This window comes from Vulpes lagopus, chromosome 11 (genome assembly GCF_018345385.1).
Source record: "Vulpes lagopus strain Blue_001 chromosome 11, ASM1834538v1, whole genome shotgun sequence".
Lineage (NCBI taxonomy): Eukaryota > Metazoa > Chordata > Mammalia > Carnivora > Canidae > Vulpes > Vulpes lagopus.
Window position 1 is genome coordinate 56,274,702 of NC_054834.1, and position 25,925 is coordinate 56,300,626.

General features: G+C 50.2%; 1 protein-coding gene across 2 annotated transcripts in view; it reads right to left on the reverse strand.

Annotated features, from left to right (window-relative positions):
• The window catches only part of LDLRAD3 (low density lipoprotein receptor class A domain containing 3), a 228,793-nt gene extending 204,325 nt beyond the window's left edge, over positions 1 to 24,468 (reverse strand). The window contains exon 1 of one of the 2 annotated variants that reach the window (XM_041773225.1): positions 24,352 to 24,468. Coding sequence is in view for 1 of the 2 variants with exons in the window: in XM_041773226.1 (XP_041629160.1) it covers positions 24,352 to 24,397 (46 nt within the window). In the remaining variant the exon portion in view is untranslated. The remainder of the gene's footprint in view (positions 1 to 24,351) is intronic. The other variant, XM_041773226.1, reaches the window with a different exon arrangement.
• Positions 24,469 to 25,925: the final 1,457 nt, after the last annotated feature.

Below are 25,925 nucleotides of genomic sequence, written 5' to 3' on the forward strand. Positions count from 1 at the left end.
ATCAACCACAAAAGATCATTTTGAAAAGACACTCACTCAGGGGCGCCTGGGTGGCTCAGTCAGTTATGCATTTGACTCTCGATTTTGGCTCCACTCATGATCTCAGGGTCACGGGATCAGCCCCACGTCGGGCTCCGTGCTGGGTGTGGAGCCTGCTTAGGAGTCTCCCTCTCCCTCTCCTCCACCCCTGACTCACTCGTTCTCTAAAAAAAAGGGGGGGGCAGCCCGGGTGGCCCAGCGGTTTAGCACCACCTTCAGCCCAGGGCATGATCCTGGAGTCCCAAGATCGAGTCCCACATCGGGCCCCTTGCATGGAGCCTGCTTCTCCCTCTGCCTGTGTCTCTACCTCTCTCTCTCTCTCTCTCTCTCTCTCTCTCTGTGTGTGTGTGTGTGTGTGTGTCTCATGAATAAATAAAATCTTTAAAAAAAGAAAAAGAAAGAAAAGATGCTCACTCATTACAAGAAAAATAAAATAAGGCACCAACTGTGATAAAACGTTGCTAACACAGTGGGATGGGAAGCAGTGGGAAGATCAGCACCCTCATTTATGGCTGGGGGCAGGGGGATAGGAACAGACTCTCTGGAGGACAATTAGGCATAACCATCAAAATATCAAATGCACTTAACTCCCCAAGTCAACAATTCCACTTCTCTAGCTATTTAAAACAACCTACTTATGTATAAGGCTATTTAATACAACACTGTCACAGCAAAGATGTAAGTCATCCCAGCTAGCAACCGCAGATAGGTTAAATAATTTATGGTACAGCCACATAACCGAATGCCATGAATACCATAAACCATAAAAATAAATGAGGCGACTCTCTGCCAGAGAGATCTCTGAGACATATTCAGTAAATAAGCAACAATAACTGGAAAACAGGTGCCTCCACGGAGGAGACTAGGGGTGGCTGGGGATTAGATAAGAGGGGAGAGTTCGCACCGTGTGCTCTTTGGTACCTTATGAATATCATACCATATGCTTGTGCTTCCTTTTTCAAAACAGTAAGGCTCAAATCAAAAATGTATCCAAGTGGTAGAAAAGCATATACAATATAAAGATGATAAATGTACGCTGTACATACACAGTATCACCCACATACACAATTATATAAAGACGCTATGGATGTTGTATCTGTGTACTATTTGTATGTTATGCATCGTGCTTATATAGTGTAGGTTAACGTAGTTACCTCTGGAAGAACACATAACAGTCAGGACTGGCTTCCCCTGGGCTGGAGAACTGGTGTAACTGGTAACTAGTAAACTGGATAACAAGACAGCAGGGGCAAGAGAGGAAACCACTTTTTCAGTGTTTTCTTCAATTTTTGTACCATCATCTGTCTCATCAATTTAAAAACAAACCGTGAGGGGCACCCGGGGGGGCTCAGTGGTGGAGCGTCTGCCTTTGGCTCAGGTTGTGATCCTGGGGTCCTGGGTTTGAGTCCTACATCAGGCTCCCTGCATGGAGCATGCTTCTCTCTTTGTCTGTGTCTCTGCTTCTCTTCTCTGTGTCTCTCATGAATAATTAAATAAAACCTAAATCTATACACACACACACATTAAAAGGCAAGTTTAAGCCACCGTGCTTCCTCTGGTCCTCTGTCTTCCTTCCCTTGAGACACCCTGATGGATCCCCCCCAAGACAGGCCCCATGCTCAAGGCCTGTCTTTGTCTCCTGCTGAAGAACTGCAGGTGTCTGAAGTACCCAGCATCAGAAAGTCACCACCTTGAAGGTGTGCACTTGGCAGCACCACCGGGCCATCCTCTCCTCCATCTGTCTCCACAGAGAAGCTGAGTGACCTAGGGCAGGACGCCTAACACTTCTGGGCCTTGGTTTGTTCACCTGCAAAACGGGGCTAATCCCCTCCTAGGTAATTCCCACTGTACTGTTTCCTAGGGCTGCTTCACACATGGGTGCCTTAAGACAACAGAAATCTATTCTCTCACAATTCTGGAGGCTAGAAGTTCAAAATCAAGGTGCTGGCAAGGCTATGCTGTCTCCGAGGGCTGCATAGGGAAGAATGCTTCCTCACCTCTCCCAGGCATCTGGTGGGTGCTGGCAATCCTCGGCGTTCCTTGGTTTGGATCTACATCACTCTCATTACATCACTCTGTCTTTCCACTGACGTGGTCCTCAGCGTGTGTCTGTGCGTCCCCTCCACATAAGGACACCTGTCCTAGGAATCAGGACCCACCCTGGTCCAGTAGGACTTCCTCTTAACTACTTGCATTTGCAAAGACCCCATTTCCAAATAAAGTCACAATTCAAAACTGGACTGGAACAGACCTTTTATTTTGTGGACACAATTCAATCCACCTGGAAGGTCGTGGGAAGATGAAGAGAGAATGCTGCAAAGCCCCAAGAACCCTGCAGGCAGGGGCACACAGCAAACGCTCGGCAAGCAGGAGCCTCATCACTATCAGATACACGAGGGACTAGTTTTCTCCTACACAGCAGGCTCCTTCTCAGAAGATCAGGCCTGGCTTCTCCACTCCTCGTAAAAACAAAAACCGCAAGCAAGAAACCAAAAGCTAACAAGCTGGCATCCTTAAGGCCGATGTGTTGTTAAGACTCTTTAAACAAACAAACCAGGGCTTGGTACCAAGCCCCTGATGTAAATATTTTATCAGTGGGTCTCAGAAAAGCCCACACAGGCACGAGGGCCCCACACGCCTCCCCCGGGAAGAGCTGGTCTGCCAGGAAGGAGCCCCCTGGGCTGCTCTAAAAGCAGAAAAGGCTTTCCTCAAGGTGTGCACCTCTGCTTCCAACATCTGGCTGCCTTCCAGCCCAGCTACAACTTCCAGAAACAAAGCCCCGGAAACCTCAGGCTGAAGGGGACGGGAGCTGAGGGCTGTGAGGCCCAGGCCCGGGCAGCACACAGCAGGCCTTCCCAGGAGGGCCGGGCCAGGCGGGGCGGCAGGGGAGCCCCTTCTCCACGCCCACCTGGGTGGGAACCAAAACACCCTCAGGACGATCAAAGCTGCTGCCCACGCCGTGAGATGGACTCGGACTGAGCTCTCTTAGTCATAAACTCCTGGAGGGTGGATTTTCTCCGTGGACGATGCTTGGAAATTAGGAAGTGGGCCCCTGGAGGAACCTGGCCCCCCTTCACCGGCGAGCCAGACAGAGCTTCCATTAGAAGAGGAAAATGTCTGAAATTCTGAAACCGTCCTTGGATAGCTATTCGAAGATTCCATTAGGAGCTTTCTGGGAAGCCGTCTGGGAGGAGTCATGCCAATGTGAAAGAGAAGTGAGACCCAGACCCTGCACAGAAGTGAGGTGAGAAGCATCTGGGCTCAGGGGGTGCGGGCCAGGGTTCGAATCCCACCTGCTCGGGGCTCTCCCTCCCTCCCTGCGCTGCAGCTTCTTGGGAGGGAGACCAGAGCCCAGGAGCCCCAGCGGCCACCTTCACACAGGGCACCCGGATGGCAGCACCCAGACCTGCACAGGACACGGTGAGGCTGGGCCGGGGCTCAGGGCGCACACTGGACGCATCTAGGAAAGCCCAGTTGGTCACAAGATGGGGCCCTGTACCTGGACGGCCCCATCCGCCAGGTGCCAAAGGATGACGCCACACCTGGGGATCGCAACCAGCTGAAAGGGTCCCCGCGTCACAGGACAACCGGCCACACACGTCCCCAAGGGAGTCAGAAGTGCCTCAACACGTCACTACGGTTACACCAAATCAATCAGATGAGTCATGGAAAAGGTTCCCCAACAGCATGCCAAGGCCATCCCAGAGTTAGGGACCCACGTGGGGCAAGCACAGAAGGCAGCAGGCCCCACGTGAACCCCAATTCCGCGCCCCGGCCCTGAGATGACTCACAGATGCCTGGCACCTGGGCCTTCAGGGTCCCCCTCCGGTCGATGGGGATGAGCAGCGCCTCGGCCCCCAGGCCTCTCCCAAGGACTATGGTGAGATCTCTCCAAAAGCCTGGTGCTAACTAACAATCAGGCTGGGCCCCCGTGCACTTCCCTCCTCTCCCAGGCTCTCCTCCCCACTCCCCTGTTCACAAGACCCCTCCCCAGTTCCTGTGCACAGAGGCCCTGCCCTAGAACACCCTGCTCCAAATCCTAAACACCCAGAGGCCTGAGAGCGGGGCACCTGCCTCCCCGGCCCCTGAAGTCTCGCCTGAGGACAAAACAGCCTCTACCAGGGGGGCCCCAAATGCGTGTGTGAGAACACCCAGGCCCACCGCAAGGTGCTCACCAGGCAGCGACAATCTTAGACGCTTCAGGGGCCGCTGCGGTGAGCTCTCCTTCCAAGGAAATTGTTCCATTTAAAAGACCATCATTTTTCTGAAGACGAGAAACTCCTAAATTTCTGTAGTAAAACGTGATTTCTTATATGAGATCTAATAAAGGGTGGATTTTTTTTTTTTACACTGTTCCCATTTGAACAAATAAAAGGAAGTGACCCAACATCAGGAGCCCACCCTTCTGGGGCTTATTTTTCATTATTTCACTGGTCCAGAAATCCAAGTCTGGGAATCGCCTGACACCTGGCGGCCTGCACTTCCTCCCCAGCTCAACTGCTTGACCCTCACGTACACACCCAGCTTTGGCTCTCACCATTCCAGGAAAATGGCTTGCTCAAAGGTCTCCAAGTCCAGGCCTCCTCCCCGCAGCCTGCCCCTGACAGCACATGCCAGGCCGTCCTCACTCAGACACTCGGGAGCCTGCACACTGGCCAACCCCAGGCTGGCCACACAGCTTCTGTCTAGGCCAAGGCCTCCCAACGCCCACCACGCAAGCCCAAGCTCTCACTGGCAGGTGCGGCCCTCATCCCCCCCCAACCCCCCACCCACCAAAGCCACGAGCCAAGAAAGCCCAGGCCCGCAGCCTAGCCCTTGCCCATGTCCTATAGCAAATTGCTGGTTTTTCTGAGCATCAGTCTCTTACCAGGTCAGGTAGTGATGGTGACTGTCCCTATCTTATAGGGATCATTAAAAAACACAACAACAACAACAACAAAAGATTCTCTTTATTTTGAGAGACAGAGATTGGGAGCACAAGCCCGGGGGAGGGACAGAGGGAGAGGGACAAGCAGACTCGCTACTGAGCAGGGAGCCCAATGCAGAGTTCAGTCCCAGGACCCCGAGATCATGACCTGAGCCAAGGCGGACACTTACCTGACTGAGCCACCCAGGTGCCCCTCATAGGGATCTTGAGTAAAGCATCTTCCACGGTACCTGGGACACAGGAAGTGCCAACACCTGAGACCACAGGAGTCCTGGTAGCAGAGTATGCCCTCTTTCCAGCTTTGGCTCCCACTGCTCCTTGAGACTCCAGCAAAGCTGTCACCTTTGGGCTTCCCGACTGATGCTGCTTACCTTCCAATCTCTGCGACCCTGCCCATGCCGGCCTGTCTTCCACTCCTCCAAGCCCACGTCAGGATCCCCCACATGATCCCCGTTTCTCCGTCACAGCAGGAGTAGGTGTGGACTGCCTCTGAATTCCATAGCGTTGGGTCCGTGCGGCTCTTGTGACCGTGCAGCCCCAAACACTACTACACGATGCCCTACTCAGACCTGCACACTCCCCCTCTCCTGCTGCACTCCTTACTTAAAGTCTGGGGGAAACTCTGGCTACCCAGCAGGACTCGCCACAGTGTCTCACAAGAAAGTGAACAATAAATAATTGTTCTAGAAAGTCCCATGACGTAGTCCCCAATCTATCATTTTAAAACAGATAAGCTGATGCAGGATGAAGAGCTCCCTGTGTCCCATGTGAAATTTCTTCCTAGGACCAAGGCTAGCCAAGTTTGTACATGTACACATACCCTCCACACACACAGACAGGGCTGTGTGGACACACGTGCACACACACGCACACACTCATCCCCAAATCTCAGGCAAGGCCTGTGAAACAGTAACTAAAATTCAAATCCAATGGGGTTTAAATCCTTGGTTCTCGGGCAGCCCCAGTGGTATAGCGGTTTAGCACCATCGCCTGCAGCCCAGGGTGTGACCCTGGAGATCCAGGATTGAGTCCCACATCGGGCTCCCTGCATGGAGCCTGCTTCTCCCTCTGCCTGTGTCTCTGCCTCTCTCTCTCTCTCTCTCTCTGAATAAATAAATAAAATCTTAAAAATAAGATAAAGCACAAAAGTATTTAAATTTTCAAAAAAAAAAAATCCATGGTCCTTGGGGCCCAGCCCTTCCTCCCCCCACAATTCTGACCGACAGTCGGTGCATGACTACTTTGCTCTCCCATTAACATGTACAACTTTGTACTTCTGACTTCTGGGTTGTTTTGCTTGTCTTCCGTGGGTTTAATCTTTACCACATTATTTTCCTACCTTCATCCGAGTCACCTTCTCCAAGTGGCAGTGTTACTTATTTATTGTACAAAGTCAGCCCCGTTACTCTGTTTTGTTCCCTAACTCCTCCCCTCCTCCCGTTTCTAAATCCACTAAATGGCTTGTTTATGGCACCCTATGGGGGCAAGCAACTCAAGTCCACAGAGATTCCCATTTCCTCCCATTCTGCTCTCACCCTGTTTCTCAAACAAATGAAAACTCTTAAAATAGGAAAGGGAACGGCCAGGGGTGCCCCTACACAGTCCCTCTAAGGGTACTTAGAGAAAGGGCATTTCCCTTTCGCAATCTTGGAGGCTCTTCAGTTGACCTCGGGAACCCGTTTAAAAGGAGGTGCCCCAGAGAACCCAGGGAAGTTCATGAACCTCCCAGAAGCAAGCTGTTCACTCCCTCGAAGTCAGAACAGAACCAACATATGGAAAATCACCACCAGGCCCTTCGTCTGCATGATGGCTCCACGGGGTAAGCACACCCCCTTCCATACACAACCTACTGTGGATAAGTGTTCTGCAGCAGCACCACGCCCGGGTGAGCCACGTGACTGCGCAGCGGAACTCTCAGGACTCTGCTTCCAGAATCAAGCTTAGCACCGCCCCTGAGAATACCCCAGGGAGAGGAGCTCAGGGGCAAAGGCCACTCACTTGGGTTTTTTTTAGAGCCACCAACAGAGAGAAAGCCATTTGAATGTACTTCAGAAAGACCAAGAAGGCGAGGAAGAAACATCCCAGGAAGGGGGGGGGAGTGGGAAGAATACATTTTTAAAAGGCATGTGAAAATGAGTCAGAAAAACCTCACTTTGAGCTCATGAAATTTCAGGACTTAAAACGTCAGATGGACCATGCATCCTCATCTCTTGTTTTAAGACCACAAATGGGGGACGCCTGGTGGGGGGGGCTCAGCGGTGAAGCATCTGCTTTTGGCTCAGGTCGTGATCCCATGGTCCTGGGATCGAGTCCCACGTCGGGCTCCCTGCAGGGAGCCTGCTTCTCCCTCTGCCTGTGTCTCTGCCTCTCTCTGTGTGTCTCTCATGAATAAATAAATAAAATCTTTAAAAACAACAGAAAAAAAAGACCACAAACAGGATCACAATACTCCCTGGTTGAAAACATTCCCGGGGCTCTCAGAATAAAACTCAAGAGCCTTAACATAACCTGCTGTACGTATAGGGCGAAGCACATAGGTAGGCAGAAACGCATATATTCATTTAACAAACGTTTGCTGAGCACCGACTTCAGGGCCAGCACAAAGGCAGGCCCCGGGGATTCCACATGTCCGACAGCCCCAGCCATCAAACCCAGTCTCAAAGCATGGATTATTAGTAAGCATGTGGTGAGTGTGGATGAAGTAGTGGACACTGGACTGAGAGGTACCTCGCACGCATGGCCTTGTCCAGTCTCCCCAAGAATGCTGAGGCTGGCATGATCCTCCTCAGGGGTTAGGAGCCCACTGAGGCACAGAGAGGCTCTGCAACCAGCCTAAGGTCAACAGCCAGTGTGGGCACCCAGACCGTTTGATCCAAGAGCCTGCCTTGCGGGTCATCACACCTCCCAACCTCCATCAGAGGTGGGGTCCAGAAAGTGGCTCCCCACGGCTCTGCTGGTTTGCTCATGGAGGGGCACGGTTCAGCGGTCTCAGTAGCCGGCGGACTCAAGCCCAGGACGGCCTTCTCGAGCCTGTGCCAGAGAAACACCCGGACACCCAGAATCTGTGTAAAAAGGAAGCATTCTATTCTCCAGCAGGACAAGACCTTATCAGCTCAGCCCTAAAACCTGGAGTTCCGAACCTGGAAATTCCTGCCACACCAACAGCAGAACTACCATTGCGGAAGGCCCCCAGGCTTCTCCATCTACATCCAAATGGGGATGGAGTCTGGGGGGCAGGCTGAGGCCTGTTCCAGGTCACAGCTGACCACATTCCCCAGGCTAGTCATCAGGGGAAAGGACATTAAAACTACAGCTGAGTTATAACTTTGTGCCCTTGGAAAATAAGAGCCCTAAATTCTAAATACTAGAAGAAACATGGTGAAACAGGTGCTCTCCTAAATCACCAACAGGAGTATACGAGGGTAGGACCATTTCAGAGGGTGAGTTGTCAGTATCCAGTGAGGCTGCAAACATGCAAACCCCTCGATCCAGCAATCCAACCTCGAGAATATTGTAAAGTCCTGCTCTTGTGCACGGGATTTCCACAGCAGGGTGGTTAGTCGTGGTAACGACCTAATGGTCTTAAGAGACGAATAAACAAAGTACAAATGGAATACCTCAGAGCAGTTAAAAACCTACATCTAGACTGGGATGCCTGGCTAGCCCAGTCGGTAGAGCCTGCAGACTCTTGATCTGGATCCCTGTCACAGGCTCAAGCCCCACATCAGGTATAGTTTACTTATAAAAAAAAAAAAAAATCTATATGTGGCAACATGGATGGACCCCAATGTGGGAAGAATAAATAAAAAGGCAAGTTGAACAATATACACAGGATGATAGCATTCACCTATACTTTAAAATGTTACCCACTGGAGACAGACACACAGACACACACAAATATGTTAAGAGATTAAAACTTGAATAGAAAGGATATACTTCAACTTGAGGACAGCAGTGTCCTCTGGGCAAAAGACAAAGTCAAAAGATGAGGGAGGCTGTGATCACATCTGTATCTGTTTTTCTCTTTTAAAAAATTTTGTATTAAAATAACAAACATTAAAAATCCAATAAATCTGTATGATAGGTACATTAGTATCTGTTACATCATTCTCAGGTTTTATGTTTGAAAGATTCCAGAATTTAAACAATTTAAAAAGCACGTATTTTAAAACACCCAACTTACTCATAGTCATCTAGGATGAAGAACCACTCAGGTATAGGGAACAAGCATGAATAAATTGTGGAGTACCATGCGGTGAGTCCAACAAGACGCAAGGCAGAGGCAAATGCAAGGCAGGGGAAGCGGTTGCGGAAGTGAGATTATGAAATATTACCCAGCCTTTAACAAAGAAGGAAATCCTGCCGTTTGTGACCATCACGGATGGACCGCGAGGGGATTATGCTAAGTGAAATAAGTCAGACAGAGAAAGACAAATGAATGGTGTAGGATCTCACTTTTACAGGAATCTAAAAAAAAAGAAAGAAAGAAATCCAAACTCATAGAAATAGAAAACAGGGGCTCTTGGGTGGCTCAGTCATTGAGCGTCTGCCTTCGGCTCAGGGCGTGACCCCGGGGTCCTGGGATCGAGTCCTGCATCGGGCTCCCTGCATGGAGCCTGCTTCTCCCTCTGCCTGTGTGTCTCTGCCTCTCAGTGTCTCTCATGAATAAAGAAATAAAATCTTAAAAAAAAAAGAGAGAAAAGAAAAGAAGAGAAGAGAAGAGAAAAGAAAAGAAAAGAAAAAAGAAAAGAAAAGAAAAGGAAAGAAAAGAAAAGGAAAGAAAAGAAAAAAGAAAAGAAAAGAAAAAAGAAAACAGAGAACAGATTGCTGGTTGCCAGAGGCAGGAGTGCAGAAATGGGGGACCCTGGTGCAAAGGTACAAACCTGCAGTGGTGACAGCAGTAAGCCCTGGGGATGGAACGTGCAGCACTACCAGCTAACAACACTGTACACCTGCTTGAAAGGATCTTAAAACCTCTCATCACAAGAAAAGAAAATGTGTAACTCCGTGGGGCGGTGGATGCTAAGTAGACTCACTTAGGGTACGATTACTTTGGGTACTCGTCCTGCGGTATATCCATACATCAAATCTTTAAAAAGTCAACTTAATTCTGTGGTTGGGAGTCGAATATGGGAGGACCACTTTCTAGACAAGGAGAGTCACTGGCAGGGTCCTGCAGGGTCAAGAGGAAACTGTACAAACACAGACATGGGGTCAATCAACAGGAGGGCCAGCCAGTAAGCAGGGCCACACAGGCCACGTAAGGAGTGAGCCGCGAGGCGCCATCCCTCCTCCATCAGGCTGGCTGGGATCCTTTCTAAAACCAACAGGAGACCGGGGCTGCCTGAGCACCAATACCATCTCCAAGAAAGAGCAAGGGCTATTAGTTTCAGCTGACCCCGCCGGCAAGCTGGAGTGTCCCCTCCCCGGCGGGCCCGCTGGACCCACAAGCCAGACCAAAACAGAGCAGGCACTTCCAAAGGAATCAAGAGGAGTCTGGGGGTTGTTACCATTTACAGTTTAATGGAGAATGGATTCAACCTTTTTTCCCCTGTAGGTAACTCTTCCCTACCAATCTTTCTTTTTTTTTTTTAAGATTTTATTTATTTATTCATGAGAGACACAGAGAGAGGCAGAGACACAGGCAGGGGGAGAAGCAGGCTCCATGCAGGGAGCCTGATGCGGCACTCGAACCCAGGACCCCCAGGATGACAACTGAGCGCCAAAGCCAGCTGCTCAACCCCACCCAGGTGTCCCACAACCCTACCAATCTGATGGGGAAGGGGGCACGGGGGTTTCCTCTCCTCACAACACTTGGAAATCACTGCTGTGAAATGGAAGAGGAGTGAATTCGTTGGAAATGATGAAATGTTGTGTAGACAAGAAGGTCCGATGCCAGGCAGCAGCCTTTGGAACAAAAAGCAATAGCAACATCAATGCCCAGGTTAGGTATCTAGGGTCCTGAGAGAACCTACAGGGGGCCAGGAATTCAACAACCCGCTGGCACCTCAAGCTTTCGGTGAGTGAGGACCATGAGGGCCAGATTTGCCAGAATTTAGAAAATCAGGAAATGCCATGGGACCAAGGGACAGTCTACAACTCCCTCCCCATCCCCCTCTTAAAATTTGAATCATTCTGTGTCATAGGCATTTTCTTTCCATGTAAGAATTATTCTTCTAGGAATCCCTGGATGGCTCAGCGGTTGAGCGCCTGCCTTCGGCCCAGGGCGTGATCCTGGAGACCCAGGATCAAGTCCCGCGTCGGGCTCCCTGCATGGGGCCTGCTTCTCCCTCTGCCTGAGTCTCTGCCTCTCTCTTTCTCTCTCTGTGTGTCTTTCATGAATAAGTAAATAAAATCTTTAAATTAAAAAAAAAGAATTATTCTTCTACAGCAGTGTTATCCAAAAGAACTTTCTGAGGGATGGCTCAGCAGTTAAGCATCTGCCTTCAGCTCAGGAAATGATCCTGGAGACCTGGGATGGAGTCCCACATCGGGCTCCCTGCAGGAAGCCTGCCTCTCCCTCTGCCTGTGTCTCTGCTTCTGTGTGTCCCTCATGAATAAATAAATAAAATCTTTAAAAATATATGTACAATAAAAGAAAATAAGCCAATGTGTTGACAGTCTTTAGTTTGTAGCACCATTAACTTGTGTTTTTCTAAATTCCTCTCCGAATTTTTATAATAAACCTGAATAATGATTAAAATAAACAACTAACATTTAGTGGGCAATTATGAAAGCTAAATGCTTTATGTGCCGTTGCTCATTTAAACTATTTCCACATGGCAGGCAGCATTATTATTCCTATATACAGATGAAGACACGGTGGTTCAGTAAAAGTTTTAGAAACTTGGCCAAGGACAAGGCAGTGAGCAGGATGTGAACCCAGGATGAGTCCCTTGAAAGCCTATAATCCCAGCCACCACATCAGCAATCCCCAAACTTCAATATGTGCATAAATCACCTGAGGATCTTGTTTTCCTTTTCTTTTTTTTCCGGGGGGGGGGGGGGGGTTGCGCAGAGAGAGGGAGAGAAAGAGAGAATCTTAAGCGGGCTCCACGCCCAGCTTGAAGCCCGACCGCAGGCCTCGATCTCACAACCCTGAGACCATGACCTGAGCCAAAATCAAGAACCGGACACTTAACCAACTGAGTCACCCAGGCACCCCTGATCTGAGGATCCTGCTAAAGTATAGATTCTGGTTCGGGTGTGATGCTGACACTGCTGGCCTGAAGACTGTACTTTGAGTACCAAAGCTCTAGACGATAATCCTTATACTTTAATCTTAAAAGAGAAAATACACTACACCCAACCAGGAAAACATCTGCTCATAATTTAAAAACTATCAATGCTTACCAATCAATAAAAGCAAAAACAGACTTTCCTTCTCAGTAACTTTCTCAAAGCCTTCTTTGCCATCCATATGGTGGGCCCTAAACTGCCCCTGGAAACGCTCCTGCACAGACACTGTCCCTGGGCAGCCACCGGTGTCAGACTCGCTCAGCGCAACTGGAAGCTTAATCAACGTTCTCATCTCATTAGCAGGCAGGATTTTTTATTCCCAAAGCTTCCGTTAGCAAACACTTCCACGAGCCCAGGGAGCAGGTGTGTGGAGGCAAGGCTGCCGGGAGTGTCCAGAGGAACGTGTCAGGCCGACCCACCACTCCCCGCTGCAGACACCAGCACACTCTCCATCTGCATCTCCCTATTCGCATGGACGTCTTCTTTGAAACATTAAAATTACATATTCTTTAAGTATTTTAACCTTCCAAAACTTGGCAAGCACTAGCTAATTTTATACTTGAAGAACCTTCCACAATTACGAATTAAAGCACCCTTTAATTATGTTCCTAATTCTTCATGTCTTTTTATATGGGATTATCAGATATTCATTGTTTAATGGACCTTTAGCTATTTGCAGTAACCCTGTTTATCTATCTTAATGCTTAATGCTATGAAATTACTTATCTGATACCATAAAAGTAGCCCTTGTATAATGGATTTTATGTCCCTAACTTTTCACTCTATTTATATTTCTTGGTTTTTACTACAGCTCCTACAATAAATAGATGGGTGATTTTTTTTTTCAGTAAGAGTTGGTGACAATTTGTTTTACATTTACTCTTATAACTGATGTATTTATATCACTCTCCGTTTTTCTCTAAGATTATAGTTATTAGTGCACTTCCTTTCTGGGGTCATTTATGTGGTTTCATCAGAAAATTTTTATTTCCTTTGAAATTAGACCAGAAGATAACTGTAAGTTTCCTACAAGTTAACATTTTTAACAGCAACATTTTATAAAAACACAATTCTTTTCACCTTTTCCTCTCGGTAACTTCTATTCATTACACAAACGATGCAAACTCCCCTCAAAAGGAATTAAAATGCACACCAGTTTTTAGTGACCTGTCCGAAACCCTTTTATATGCCACTCGCTAGCCTCACAACATATGTCTAATGTCCCCCATGGTTTTAAAACGGTGATCACTGCTTCCCTCTCTAAGACCTCTTGCTCTTTGTCTTTGTTAAGTCATGGGTCTCTCTAGTAAAGATCTTTGTAGGTCTTTGAAAATGAGTGAGACTATTCCAAAATCTGGAGGAGAAATGATATGCCACCAAAGGGCACAATTAGCCTGACCAGGAAAACTTCATTCTTCCTTCACCTGCTTCTCTTCTTCAAAATCACAATCTTATGTCCTTAGTGTCACCTCCATCCTTTCCCGGAAACTTATGGGATATCCCATTGTGTGACTGACATTATGCCGAATGCTGACTCAGGGGCTGGACCAAGAGCCACCAAGGCAGCCATCAAGGAATCTATCTGACCCCCTCCTGCCTCATGGAATTTTAATCAGACAAGAAAGGAGTTCTTTTTTTTTTTTTTTTTCTGTTGGGGATTGTGGCTGAGTCACGTTTTAGGAGTACTTTCAAAAGATCCTGATACTCTCCCCTTGACACTGGACAGCATTCCTTTCCCTGAATATATATATATATGTATGTATCTCAATGTCTGAGCATCTCCGACTCCTCTGGTATGCTGATGATTCAAACACGGAGCATCCCTATCATATTTCTCAACATCTGTTAGCTTTTCTTCTATTGTCCTTACCATCTAGTTGGCCACCATAAAGGACTCTGGGGACATGTGGAATCTCTACCTTGCTGCATCACTGCTGCCCTTCCTAGGTCTCACCGGGGTGTACGGTTTCTCTCTAACGTTTACAGGGCTGGTTCTACCTGTCGCTGATACAGAATATTCCTGACACAGGCCATGTCTTCACCCTCATCTCTTCCACCGTAGCTAGCACCACCTCTTTCCAGGCCTGCTTTCCCAGACCCCGCCAGCCAGGCTCACGTGCCTACTTGGATACCTCTTAGTCAAGCTTAGGCTGATGTTTTTACAAAATCTGTTTTTGAAACCCTTCATTCAGTTCTGTTCTGGTTTCTCTGAGCATCGACACTTCTCTGCAGTGTTGGGATTTTTTTCTGACGAAACGCCCTATGTTGCCAGTCACCTTCCATCATCCCCCCACTCCCCCATTTTATTTTTACGACAAAAAACAAGTTATATTTAGAACTTTCCAAACCAACTGAGAGGCTTTTTTTCAAACTGACCACGGAGCTACAAGTGTTGACGAAGACTCATTTTTCAGCCATGTCCAATTAGTTTAATGGCTCCCAGAGAACACTGCTCTGTTTCAAAGGCTGAGGCTCAAGGAAAAGCTCCAGGGCTGCCATCAAAGACGACGCCCTTCTGATATCCCCGAAGCTCACCTCACTGGGCCTTATAATAACGAGCAGAGATTTTTAGTGCAATAAAATTAAACACCCTTTATGCTTTCATTTCTCTCTGCCAACAGACACACAAGTGTCCCACGTGGAACACTGGCTCCTTGGGTTTGCAAGTCTCCTCAATCAAGTTATTCATAAATTCTCTGTCCCTCCAGCACCCAGTTCCCAAAGGCCTGTTCCAGAGTAAGCTCAATGGCTGCCCTCCCTCTCCGTGGCCTCTCTCCAGGCCAGACACAACCTCGTCTTCACACTGAGCTATTTGTCTGTCAAAAATCACAGTTGGATCTGAGCGCCAGCCAATTCACCCAATTAACAGTCTCCTGGTATCACAATGACTCATGAGAAGAAGAGGACATGGGAGAGTTTGGAATCCTGAGGCTCACTCTGGGCTGCCTAGAACTATTAACACCGGACAGACCTGTGGCGTGACTTTCTCACAAGCCACTACCCGCTGCCCACATGAGCCCCTTGGTTTGAGGCAACGAGATGGGGTAAATTATTTTCTACTTTCTTCCCGGTGCAGTACATTAACATTTCATCTTCCACAATAAATAACACCAATGACTAGTTTGGAAAAAGTTCTCCCTCATGTGAACCTTACAAGCTTAAGCTCTGGGTCAGAAAAATAAGGAAAAAAAGTCAGTTCTTCTTTTTATAGGAGGCATTATAATCAGCACTATATTTTTGTCTTAAAAACCTATTTCTGGACTTTATAAACAGTGGGCCTTTCTATTTGGCAACCAGCAGTATTTGAGGGAAGGACCGACCAAAAAGAAACTGCTTCAGGTTGGCATTCCAACAAAATATTTCCATCAACAGGGGGAAAAAAATCTCTACCGTTAATACATTCAAAGGCAAGTCTGCTGGTTGAGATAATTTGCTTGTTGTTATTGTTTCTTTTAAGAAAACAAGCCTCCACGGAGGCCAATTTAAATACCTAAAATGACAACTTCTCCATAGGGAGGAGCAGCAGAACATCAGTTTCAATCTGCCAAAGACAAGCCACTTGAATAAAATCAACTTAGGACACCCCCTGACTCCAATGGCTCTCTAACATTATTTTATTGAGCATGATAAGCATGGAATCAATACTGGCATCGCCACCCAATGATGGAATTGTCTAGCACAAGCTAGGGGGTACACTTACTTCTTCTAGCACACATGAACCTGAGTTGAGTGTCTGTCTACTCAATGCCAAAGCAGTAAAGCCAGTGGTTAAGAGCACAGATTCAAGTTATACAGTCCTATGTGCCAGTTGTGAATCCACCTCTTATTGGCTGTGGCCTTGGGAAAATTACTCAGCCTTCTAGTTTCTTCATCCATAAAATGGCAGAGTATACCACCTACCTGAATAAATTGCTCGAAAGTGAAATAAGATTCATGTGCAGAGGAAGCATTAAACAAATTATGGTATGTGTATATATATAAATTTGTATATATCTGAAAATGTTTTTAAAGCTACTCTTAAAAGAATGGATAGCTATATAAGAACTGAGAGATGGTCAAGAAGATGCATACCTTTGGTATCATCACACATTTGAAATCAGGATAGCCTAATTTATCTTTACTGTTGAAACATTCTTGAAATGAAGATGTACTCAAGAGCCAACAGCATCTTGTGACAGGACAGGGTGAATGGAAGCTATGATTTACTGGTCATGGCGGGACCTGGGTAAGCTTGGCCACAGCCATTCAGTGTCCTCACTTCCATCTAGTTCTGGGCATTGAGAGTTATTGCACAGGTTGGATCCACCTGCTATTCAGAAAGTCTCTTAAAGATTACCCTAAAATTCTGCTTGGAAATGAAAAATTATCATGTATACAAAAAAGACGAGGAAATGGAGTAAATTTGGTGATAGGGAAGTAAATATCTGTCATGGGAAAAATGACTGCAATTTTGTAATTTTTTGCAAAGCAAGAGCCAAGAACTTTAAGCACTTGAGAGAGAGGGGTACCTGGATGGCTCAGTCAGATGAACGTCCAGCTCTTAGTTTCGGCTCATGTCGTGATCTCAAGGTCTTGGGATGGAGCCCTGTATCGGGCTCCATGCTCAGCGCAGGGTCTGCTTGATACTCTCTCCCTCTGCCCCTCTGCCCCTCCCCTGCTTGTACAGGTGAGTGCACACTCTCATATTCTCTCTCACTAAAATAAATAAATCTTTAAAAAAAATAATAAGCCACTTAAGAGGAAAGATACAAAGAGCTGAAGCTGTACAGCGAAGAGGAAATGCCAAACGCTCTGGAAAAACTGAAATGTCCAAACAAGAGTAGGGGGGATGCAAATGTAACCAACTGACCAACTCAAAGCAAAAGTGGCAAAATACATATATGTAAGTGTTTACATGAAAAACATAAAGTGAAAATGACTCAAAAAGCTACAAATACAAATAATGAGCTCATTAAACTGCATGTGGGGGGGGTGTTTGTGTGTGTGTATATTAATCCATATTAGAGCTAAAATGATACATACCAGTTAACAGTAATTTAGGAAAGGGGAGAGAAATGTAAATGAAAGGCAAAGGAAGCTTTTAATGTTTTATTGTAACAATCCTATTTTGTTTGGATTTTTATAAGAGCAGGTATCTGTTGTATTATTTTTGTGCTATTTTCAATTCGAGAATATTACAATAAAATAATATATGTACAGCTTCGGCACCCTGCCAGAGAGAGTAAGCTTCAAGGAGGGGCAGTCATTACTATGCACCTAGAGACCACGAAAGACACAAGAAATAGGACGCATTCGCAGAACAATAAAGAAGGTTGTTGTGCACAAGCCACTGACGAAACATCTTCTTCAAATCCCAGAAGCCAAGACCTACAAGAGTTTAGAACACCAACAGGTGTGTCCCAATATTCTAACTGGAAACCTAAGAAGCACCTCTAAAACCTGTTCAAGAAGGACCCATCCATTAAATATCCTCTAAGATGAGATATCCATGTGCACCAAGGGCTTATGACATCCGACAAGGTAGGGGATGCGTCAATATACCTCACATTCGGGAATGCCTTCGAGATGCTGCTTGCAGAAATGTGCCTTCCTGGATAAGGAGAGAAGGTAAACAATTCTAAGCCCATCATCAGAGCATCTGATTCTTCAAGGGCAAAGGACATGCCCCTAGAGCACAGCACAGAGCCTGGACGGGTCCAAACCGGTCCCGCGCTGATGAAGAGCCCAATGAAGCTTCGAGAAGAACTTTCTAGTTGATCCAAAGGCAAAAGGGAACACGCACTAGTGTGCCTGGGAAGCCAGAGCTCTCTGAAGAGGACGTGATTGGAGGCGCAGGTGCCTGATGTAAGACCGCGTGCTTCTCCCCCGCCAGCCTGGCATCCCTCTTCGTGGCGCCTCCTTTCTTCCTGCACAAAAGACAGCAGACAATGCACGCTGCTGGTCTGAAGAGAGGAGGAAGGAAAACACTCGAGGGAGGCTGGACACCAAACAAAGAGAAACGACAGCTGGGAGGCCAAGTGCCTTAAAGGAATCCAAGTGTTATACAGCAACACAGAGCACGACCCTAAAAAGACTTCGGAGAACAAAGTCCAAGATGAGAATTTCCCCAAAAGCAACTTGCGGCTGGTCCAGAGGATTTTCCCCGCCACCTGCAGAACCAACTAGAGTTGGAAAGCCCTTTGATGGGAAGGGAGGAGGAATTAAGGGGAGGGGCAGGGGAGCAGAGTGGAACAGTAACTGCTCTGTAGGGCAGGGGAAGGGGGACTTCCAGGGTTAAGATTTCAACACACTTCTCCCAAGACAGACTTCCAGGCAGGGTGAGGCTCCCCAGTTCAATATTCAGGGCCCCAGGTGGCTTTGGGCATCAGCTGTCACCTTCCTCAGTGGGTCTCTCCTAAGGGAACCGAATCTACAATCTAGAATCCCAGAAGTGTTCCATGTGGTTCAAGGGGAAGTGAGAGAAAGAGGGTCAGGGCTGGGCATGTCTAGTGACAACTGTACTTTCACACCAAATCTGCAGTGTTGCAGACACAGGAAGCGGAGACCAGGTGACTAAAAGATCCCTTGGAAGGAGGGTCCCACCCTGACCCAGTCCACCTAGGAGACATTTCCAGGAGGAGCCATCCCAACACTCAAGATGTATGGCGAGGGGGTTTGCTCACACTAGACTGCGGGTTCCCAACCAGGGGTGATTCTGTCCCGGGAGGGCATTGGGGACCATCTGGAGACATTTTTGGTTGTCACAACTGGGGGAGGCGAGGAGGAGGAAACCAAGACTGGCATCTAGAACCAGTGATGCCACTGAATATTCTAGAATGGCAGGGCAGTTCCCAGAACAAAGAACGATGCGGCCCAAAATGTAGCACAGAGGCTCCGAAACCCTGCACTAGACTAACCCCATCCCCGCCACCATGTCCAGAAACTTGAAAACTCCTACCTGAAATAAACCTCTGCCATCCCTCTGACCAAGCAGTTACCCCATCCCAGAAATCCACTTATTTGAGGAAGCCACACTAAACATCAAGCAGACGTGACAGGCCAATGCTCCATCTTCCAAGTACCCGGATGCTCTCCCAGCAAATATTTTTGAGGGCACTCCTCAGCATCCAGAAGAGTAGATTCTTTTACAACAATTATAAAGAAAGAAAGGCTTTTACACACACACACACACACACACACACACACACACAAGTGACCATCTTAAAAATCTCCTTGGTGGTCAGGTGGGGTATTGGCAAAACAAAAAATAAGCTGCACGGTTCCAGTGGCTCAAGCATTTCCAAAATATTCTAAAGAGAGAAAGAAAGACAAAAAGAGAAACAGGAAGACTCCACAACCAAAAACAGATCCCGGGGGAATCTAACAAACAAAATTTGTCCCCAGGGGCTATCTCACAGCTAAGAAGAGTTCCATCGTTCAATAGCACATACCATCTTTTTTTTCTTGACTGTAAAATATAACAAATATATAAGAAAAGGGGAAGGGGTGCCTGGGTGGCTAGTTGGTTATGCATCCGACTCGATCTCAACTCAGGTCTCGATCTCAGGGTTTTGAGTTTAAGCCCCGAGTTGGGCTCCACACTGGGCCAGGAGCCTACTTAAAATATAAAAAAGAAACTAAAAAAGAAAAGGGGGAATGTATACACATAGATCTCAATGAATGAAAACAAACCCCCAGGTAACTACAATTCAGAGGCAAGAAATCCAACCTGTGGATTCTTCTTGCCAAGCATGCCTCCCCATCATGCACACAGCAAAAAGGCCAGTGCTATTTTGAAAAATTCCATCTTTTCTCAAAGATTGTGATTTATTTTACATTATTTCCCATGAACACCAACTGCTAAGTTCACAGCGGTGACCACAAAGTAACAGATTTCGGGAAGAGAGGTGTTTACGGAAACAATCTCATTGACGGTTAAAGTCACAAAAGTCACAAAAGCAAGTGGGAGGAAAGGCATGGAAGGTGGGTGGGTGCATGATAACTGCTAACACGACACCGGAGTTAGAATCCGAGCTTCTGTCCTCGCTCTGGCATCCTGGGTGTGAACGATCTCTCGTGAACCATAAAATGACTTCCTGCCACATATTTCTGGAAATATCATTGGAATAACCTCAACCCCGTCATGCATTTAAGCACAGCAAGCATCTCACACATGCATGTGCTGTAAAGACTGGGTCCCCTTTGCTCCCTGTGCCCATGCAAAGTGCAAGGCTGCCAAGGTCAGGCCTATAATAGGAGATGATTTGACTACAAACTCTAATTCCCATATTCCCAGAAACGTTCCATGAAGGTGAGATACAAGCCCACTTCCCGGTCAGTTGCCCTGGGGACTTTGGGAAAAGGTGTCTCGAAGGCCCAACATGGCCCATCCTGCCCTTTCCCACTCACAGGGCTGTTCCTCCCCGATCCTATCAAGGTCAAAGGCCTAAGTGGGCTGTCAGATAAAAACACCGTACCTGCAGGAGAGGGCCTTTGTCCCATCTCTTTGAAGATGAAAAGCAACAAGGTGTGTTTATTTGTGCCCATCTCCTCCCTGTCCTCCCCTCCCCTCCCAGGCCTGTGAAGCTACTCAGCTAGTTACAAATCATAATAAAACCCACTCGCTCACGCCATTAACTAGATCTTTCCAGGAGAAAAGGTCAGTACTCACACTCCTGGGAGTACAGATGAGGGAAAATCCAGCGTGTTCACTGACGGGGAGAGAATGTCAGGGAGTGGAAGCAAAGGTCAGGCCGGCAGGAGGTGAGAAGGGCTCAAGTCCGCTGTGCAAAGACAAACTGGACCCTGGACGGGCCGAGTCTTTCTCACAGACTACATTAAAAAATAACAACAGCTGAAAATCGATGCTTCACTTCCCTGACACAAACAACGTAACAAAGGAAGAAAAAGCAAACACACGGAGGTGTCTGAGAAGGTTCCCGAATAATAAAGGCCTCCAAGCTGCTCCGGAGATGTCAGTGGCCTCCCAGCCCTGCAAAGACCCAGAACTCAAGAAAGAGTAGGGCTCAACTCTGACCCCAGCTTTCTCCACAGGCTCTCGAAGGCAACAGCAGTCCCGACTTTTATAAAGTAAAAGTACCGACTTTTATAATCTCTCTGGTGTTTCAACTTCCCAGAAGGGGATGGAGAAGCTGGATATGAGCTAGTAGGGTACAGTCTCTGGTCCTGCTATGAACCCCCAAATGGAACCACACAGGCTTCTCTCTGGCCTGGGCAGCCACAGGCACCCGATGGCATCAACAAAAAGGACCGGACCTGTCTCTCATACCACTCTGGGTCAAGGTGGAATTCATGCTAAAAGGATGATGCTTAATGTGACACGATAAATGCATGACCCCTCCCAACCCCCAACCTGCCTAGAAGTTTCTAGAGCAGCAACTATAAAGGTGATCCAAAGCCACACAGGTGCAATGACCACAGAGAATGGAAAACCCCCACCAGGGACATACAGGCAGTTCTGCGACCCCCAAGCTCTCCATCCCCACTAACCCTGTTCATCGTGGCCCGATTTTACACGTACACACATATTAAATAACCAGGACAGACCAGAGAGGGGCAAAATTAACTTTACAGCTATTTTTACAGACATGGAGACTACACCAAAGCAACCCAGTACCAACTGGAAAATGCAAAAAGTTAATTTTCCACTGAGCCACGAGCAACTCTGAGGACACCCACGAGAACCAGCTTCCAGACTGGTCCTGCTTGGGGGTCATCACCGGGCATGTCGCAGCTCTGCACGTGGAGCACACGAACCCAGGCAGGGCTTCGTGTGTGAGATGCCAGGAAAGCTGCCCCTGCTAACAGCCCCGCCTCATCACTCCCACCCACCTGTAGCCGCCAGTGCCCCCTCGGGCCCCCTCCCTGGAGCAGCCTGCTGGCCCAGGAGAAACAAGACACTCTCCCCCAGACGTGGCCAAAACCCACAGCAGCCACCCCCATCCCAGGGTGGCGGGAAGGCACAGCAAAGCCACATAAAGGTGGGGTCTCCAGGAGTGGGGATGATGTCATGGGTCTGAGAGGTGGGAAAGGCTGCAGGGTGCCCTCTGAGGGTGGCCAGGACGGGAAGTCAAGGAAGGTGGGAGGTCTCTCTTTCCAAATGCACATGGGGAAGGGGGGTGGCTCCGAATGAAGTGAGCCTCAACTTCCCAGCAAACACAGCAGCGCAGACACCTCCACAGCGAACAGGTACAGGCATTTGGGGAAATCGGGCATGAGCTGGATAGTGCGGAGCACGAGCGTCAGGCCAGCAGGCTTCTGCTGCAGGAAGTTCCTCGGGCCCTGTCCCCCACTTTCTGGGCATCAGCTGCCCAGAAGTAAACGTCAGGGGGCGGAGGGCGGCTGACAGCTGTGGCCGTCGGGCTGGGGCAGAGGAGGAAGGGCTCTTGGGCCCGAATCTGGAGCGTGCCCACATCAGCAGAAAAGTTCCAGGAGCCAGCACGCCGTCAGGAAACAAGGACACTTGCCGCTCCCCAGGACCTCAGGATGCACCGCACGCGATGCCCACCGCGATGCCTGCTTCAGGGGGCCTCCAGCCGCAGGGACCGGGAGGGGCGGTGGTAACCGCGCTGCTCCCGGGGTGGGTGGGAAAGATCCATGACCCCGGGTCTGGCCCTGCTTGTCTCTCCAAGGCAGACACCGACCCCAGGAAGGAGTAGAGAAGCGCCTGACGTCCAGGGGGGAAACTGAGGCACGGGGCTATAAGACAGGGGTGGGCAGGAGGAGCAGCAGGGGGAGACGGGGGGAGCAGGAGGAGCAGCAAGGGGGAGGGGGGGGGGAGGAGCAGGAGGAGCAGCAGGAGGGAGACCTGGGGGAGGAGACGGAGGGGGGAGCAGGAGGAGCAGAAGGGGGGAGATGGGGGGGAGCAGGAGGAACAGCAAGGGGGAGACGGGGGGGGGGGGGGGCAGGAGAAGCAGCAGGGGGGAGACGGGGGGAGCAGGAGGAGCAGCAGGAGGGAGACCTGGGGGAGGAGACGGAGGGGGGAGCAGGAGGAGCAGAAGGGGGGAGATGGGGGGGAGCATGAGGAACAGCAAGGGGGAGACTGGGGGGGGGGGGGGCAGGAGGAGCAGCAGGGGGGAGACGGGGGGGAGCAGGAGGAGCAGCAGGAGGGAGACCTGGGGGAGGAGACGGAGGGGGGAGCAGGAGGAGCAGAAGGGGGGAGATGGGGGGGAGCAGGAGGAGCAGCAGGAGGGAGACTTGGGGGAGGAGACGGAGGGGGGAGCAGGAGGAGCAGAAGGGGGGAGACGGGGGGGGGGGGGGAGCAGGAGGAGCAGCAGGAGGGAGACCTGGGGGAGGAGATGGAGGGGGGAGGAGGAGCAGCAAGGGGGAGACGGGGGGGGGGGGGGTGCAGCAGGAGCAGCAGGGGGAGACGGAGAGGGGAGCAGGAGGAGGAGCAGCAGGAGGAGCAACAGGAGGGGGGGGAAGCAGGGGGAGAAGCAGGAGGAGGAGCAGGAGGGAGACCTGGGGGGGGAGCAGCAGGAGGAGGAGCAACAGGAGGGAGACGGGGGGGGGGGGGGGGCGGGGGGGAGAAGCAGGAGGGAGACCTGGGGGGGAGCAGCAGGAGGAGCAGCAGGAGGGAGACCTGGGGGGGAGCAGCAGGAGGAGCAGCAGGAGGGAGACCTGGGGGGGGAGCAGCAGGAGTAGCAGCAGGAGGGAGACCTGGGGGGGAGCAGCAGGAGGAGGAGCAACAGGAGGGAGACGGGGGGGGGGGGGGGGGGGGGGCGGGGGGGAGAAGCAGGAGGGAGACCTGGGGGGGAGCAGCAGGAGGGAGACCTGGGGGGGAGCAGCAGGAGGAGCAGCAGGGGGGAGACCTGGGGGGGAGCAGCAGGAGGAGCAGCAGGAGGGAGACCTGGGGGGGAGCAGCAGGAGGAGCAGCAGGGGGGGAGCCGGGGTGGGGGGATCCGGGAGAGCTCCGTCCCCCCGCCCCCCACACGCGCACTTGCACACACGCGCTGGAGCGACGCCCAATCGGGGCCGCGCTCGGAGCCGGGCTGCACACAAAGCCCCGCCCGCGCCCCGCTCCGCACCCGGCGCCGCACGCGCACACAATGGGGCGGCGCGCCCCCGCCGCCCGCCCCCCGCCCGCCCCCGGCCCCGGCCCCGGCCCCCCGCCCGCCCCGCGCCCCGCGCCCCGCGCCCCGACTCACCCGCCGCGCTGCTCAGCAGCAGGCACAGCGGCCCCAGCAGCCACATGGCGCGGCCGCCCTCCCGCCGCTCCCGCCGCCCGGCGCCGTCGCTGCCCCCGCGGCCGCCGCGCCGCCCCGCCCCCGCCGCCCCGCCCCGCCCCGCCCCCCGCGGGCCCGCCCCGCCCCGCCCCGCCCCGCCCCGCGCCGCCCGGGTCTCCCTCCTCCTGCTCCGGCCGCCGCGGCGCCTGCACCCTGGCCGCGCGCCCCCCCGACGCGGGGCTTCTTTGCCTCAGCTCCAGCATCACTTTACCCCAGGGAGGGACAGAAAAAGTTTGGAAGGAAGGGCCACGTGTCACGAGGAAACAGGCGGTTTGTCCTCGGTGGCAAGACGGGGACCCCGCGGCCAGGGCTCTGCTCAAACCCCGGTAGGGTCCCTTGGGGGTGCGGGGCACGCGGGCCGGGACTCCGCGGGGCTCCTCTTCTGTGATTCTGAGAACCCCACGCGGAGGAGGGATGCTAACACCTTTAAGGGACTGACTTCATCTGGATCTCCAATACCCATACCCGTGGAACACGGGGGCCCCCGATTCAAGGAAAAGAAAAAAAAAGGAAAAAATATATATATATAAAGGCTCACGCCCAGATGCAGAGTGAACAGCTGCTCCTATGCAGTTGGAGCTCCAAGAAGCGCTGGTGAAAACTGCCAAAGAATTTATTTATTTATTTATTTATTTATTTAAGATTTTTATTATTCATGAGAGACATAGAGACAGAGAGAGAGGCAGGGACACAGCCAGAGGGAGAAGCAGGCTCCACGCAGGGAGCCCTACATGGGACTCGATCCCAGGACTCCAGGATCATGCCCTGGGCTGAAGGCAGGTGCTAAACTGCTGAGCCACCCGGCTGCCCGCCAAAGGATTTAGACGGCAGGAGAATGTAGTGGCACTTCTGTGCCCAACTCTCCATCCTTCACCCCACCCCCAAATGTGTAAAGTTGTGTTTGCACAATCAGTGCGCACCGCGGGCCTGCCTCCCGGTAATCAGGATGCAGAGTAGTTCTGCTGCCCCAAAAAGCTCACCTCCCCCTGAAAGAAAAAAACCAACATAATTGCCAGAAACTGGAAATAACACATGTGCCCATCAACTGGTGAATGGATAAGCAAATTGTATTATATCATTTAATGGAACAACACGAATGAATATTAAAAAGCATGCTAAGAGAAAGACTCCAGCCCCAAAGGGGATATTCTGTCTGATTCCATTTACAAGACCTGGAAGGAGGAAGGAAGCTAAACCATAGGGCCAAAATCACATCAGTAGTTACCAAGGGCTGGGTGTGTGGGAAAGAGAGGAGGGCAAGTGGCACAGGGCGACCTTATGTGTCTGTCAAAAACGTATGCAACTGCATCCCTAAAAGCCACACCTAAAAAGGTTGAATTATAATGTAGATAGGTCCTACCTGTTTGGAGGAGTCCAGAGGGTGTAGGTGCTGGGATGACTAGTCAGGGAGATTGTGGCTGGGATGCCCACATCACACTGGGGACTCACTGGAGGCAAGCTCCAGGATGCTGAGATTCAGTGACTTTTTTTTTTTT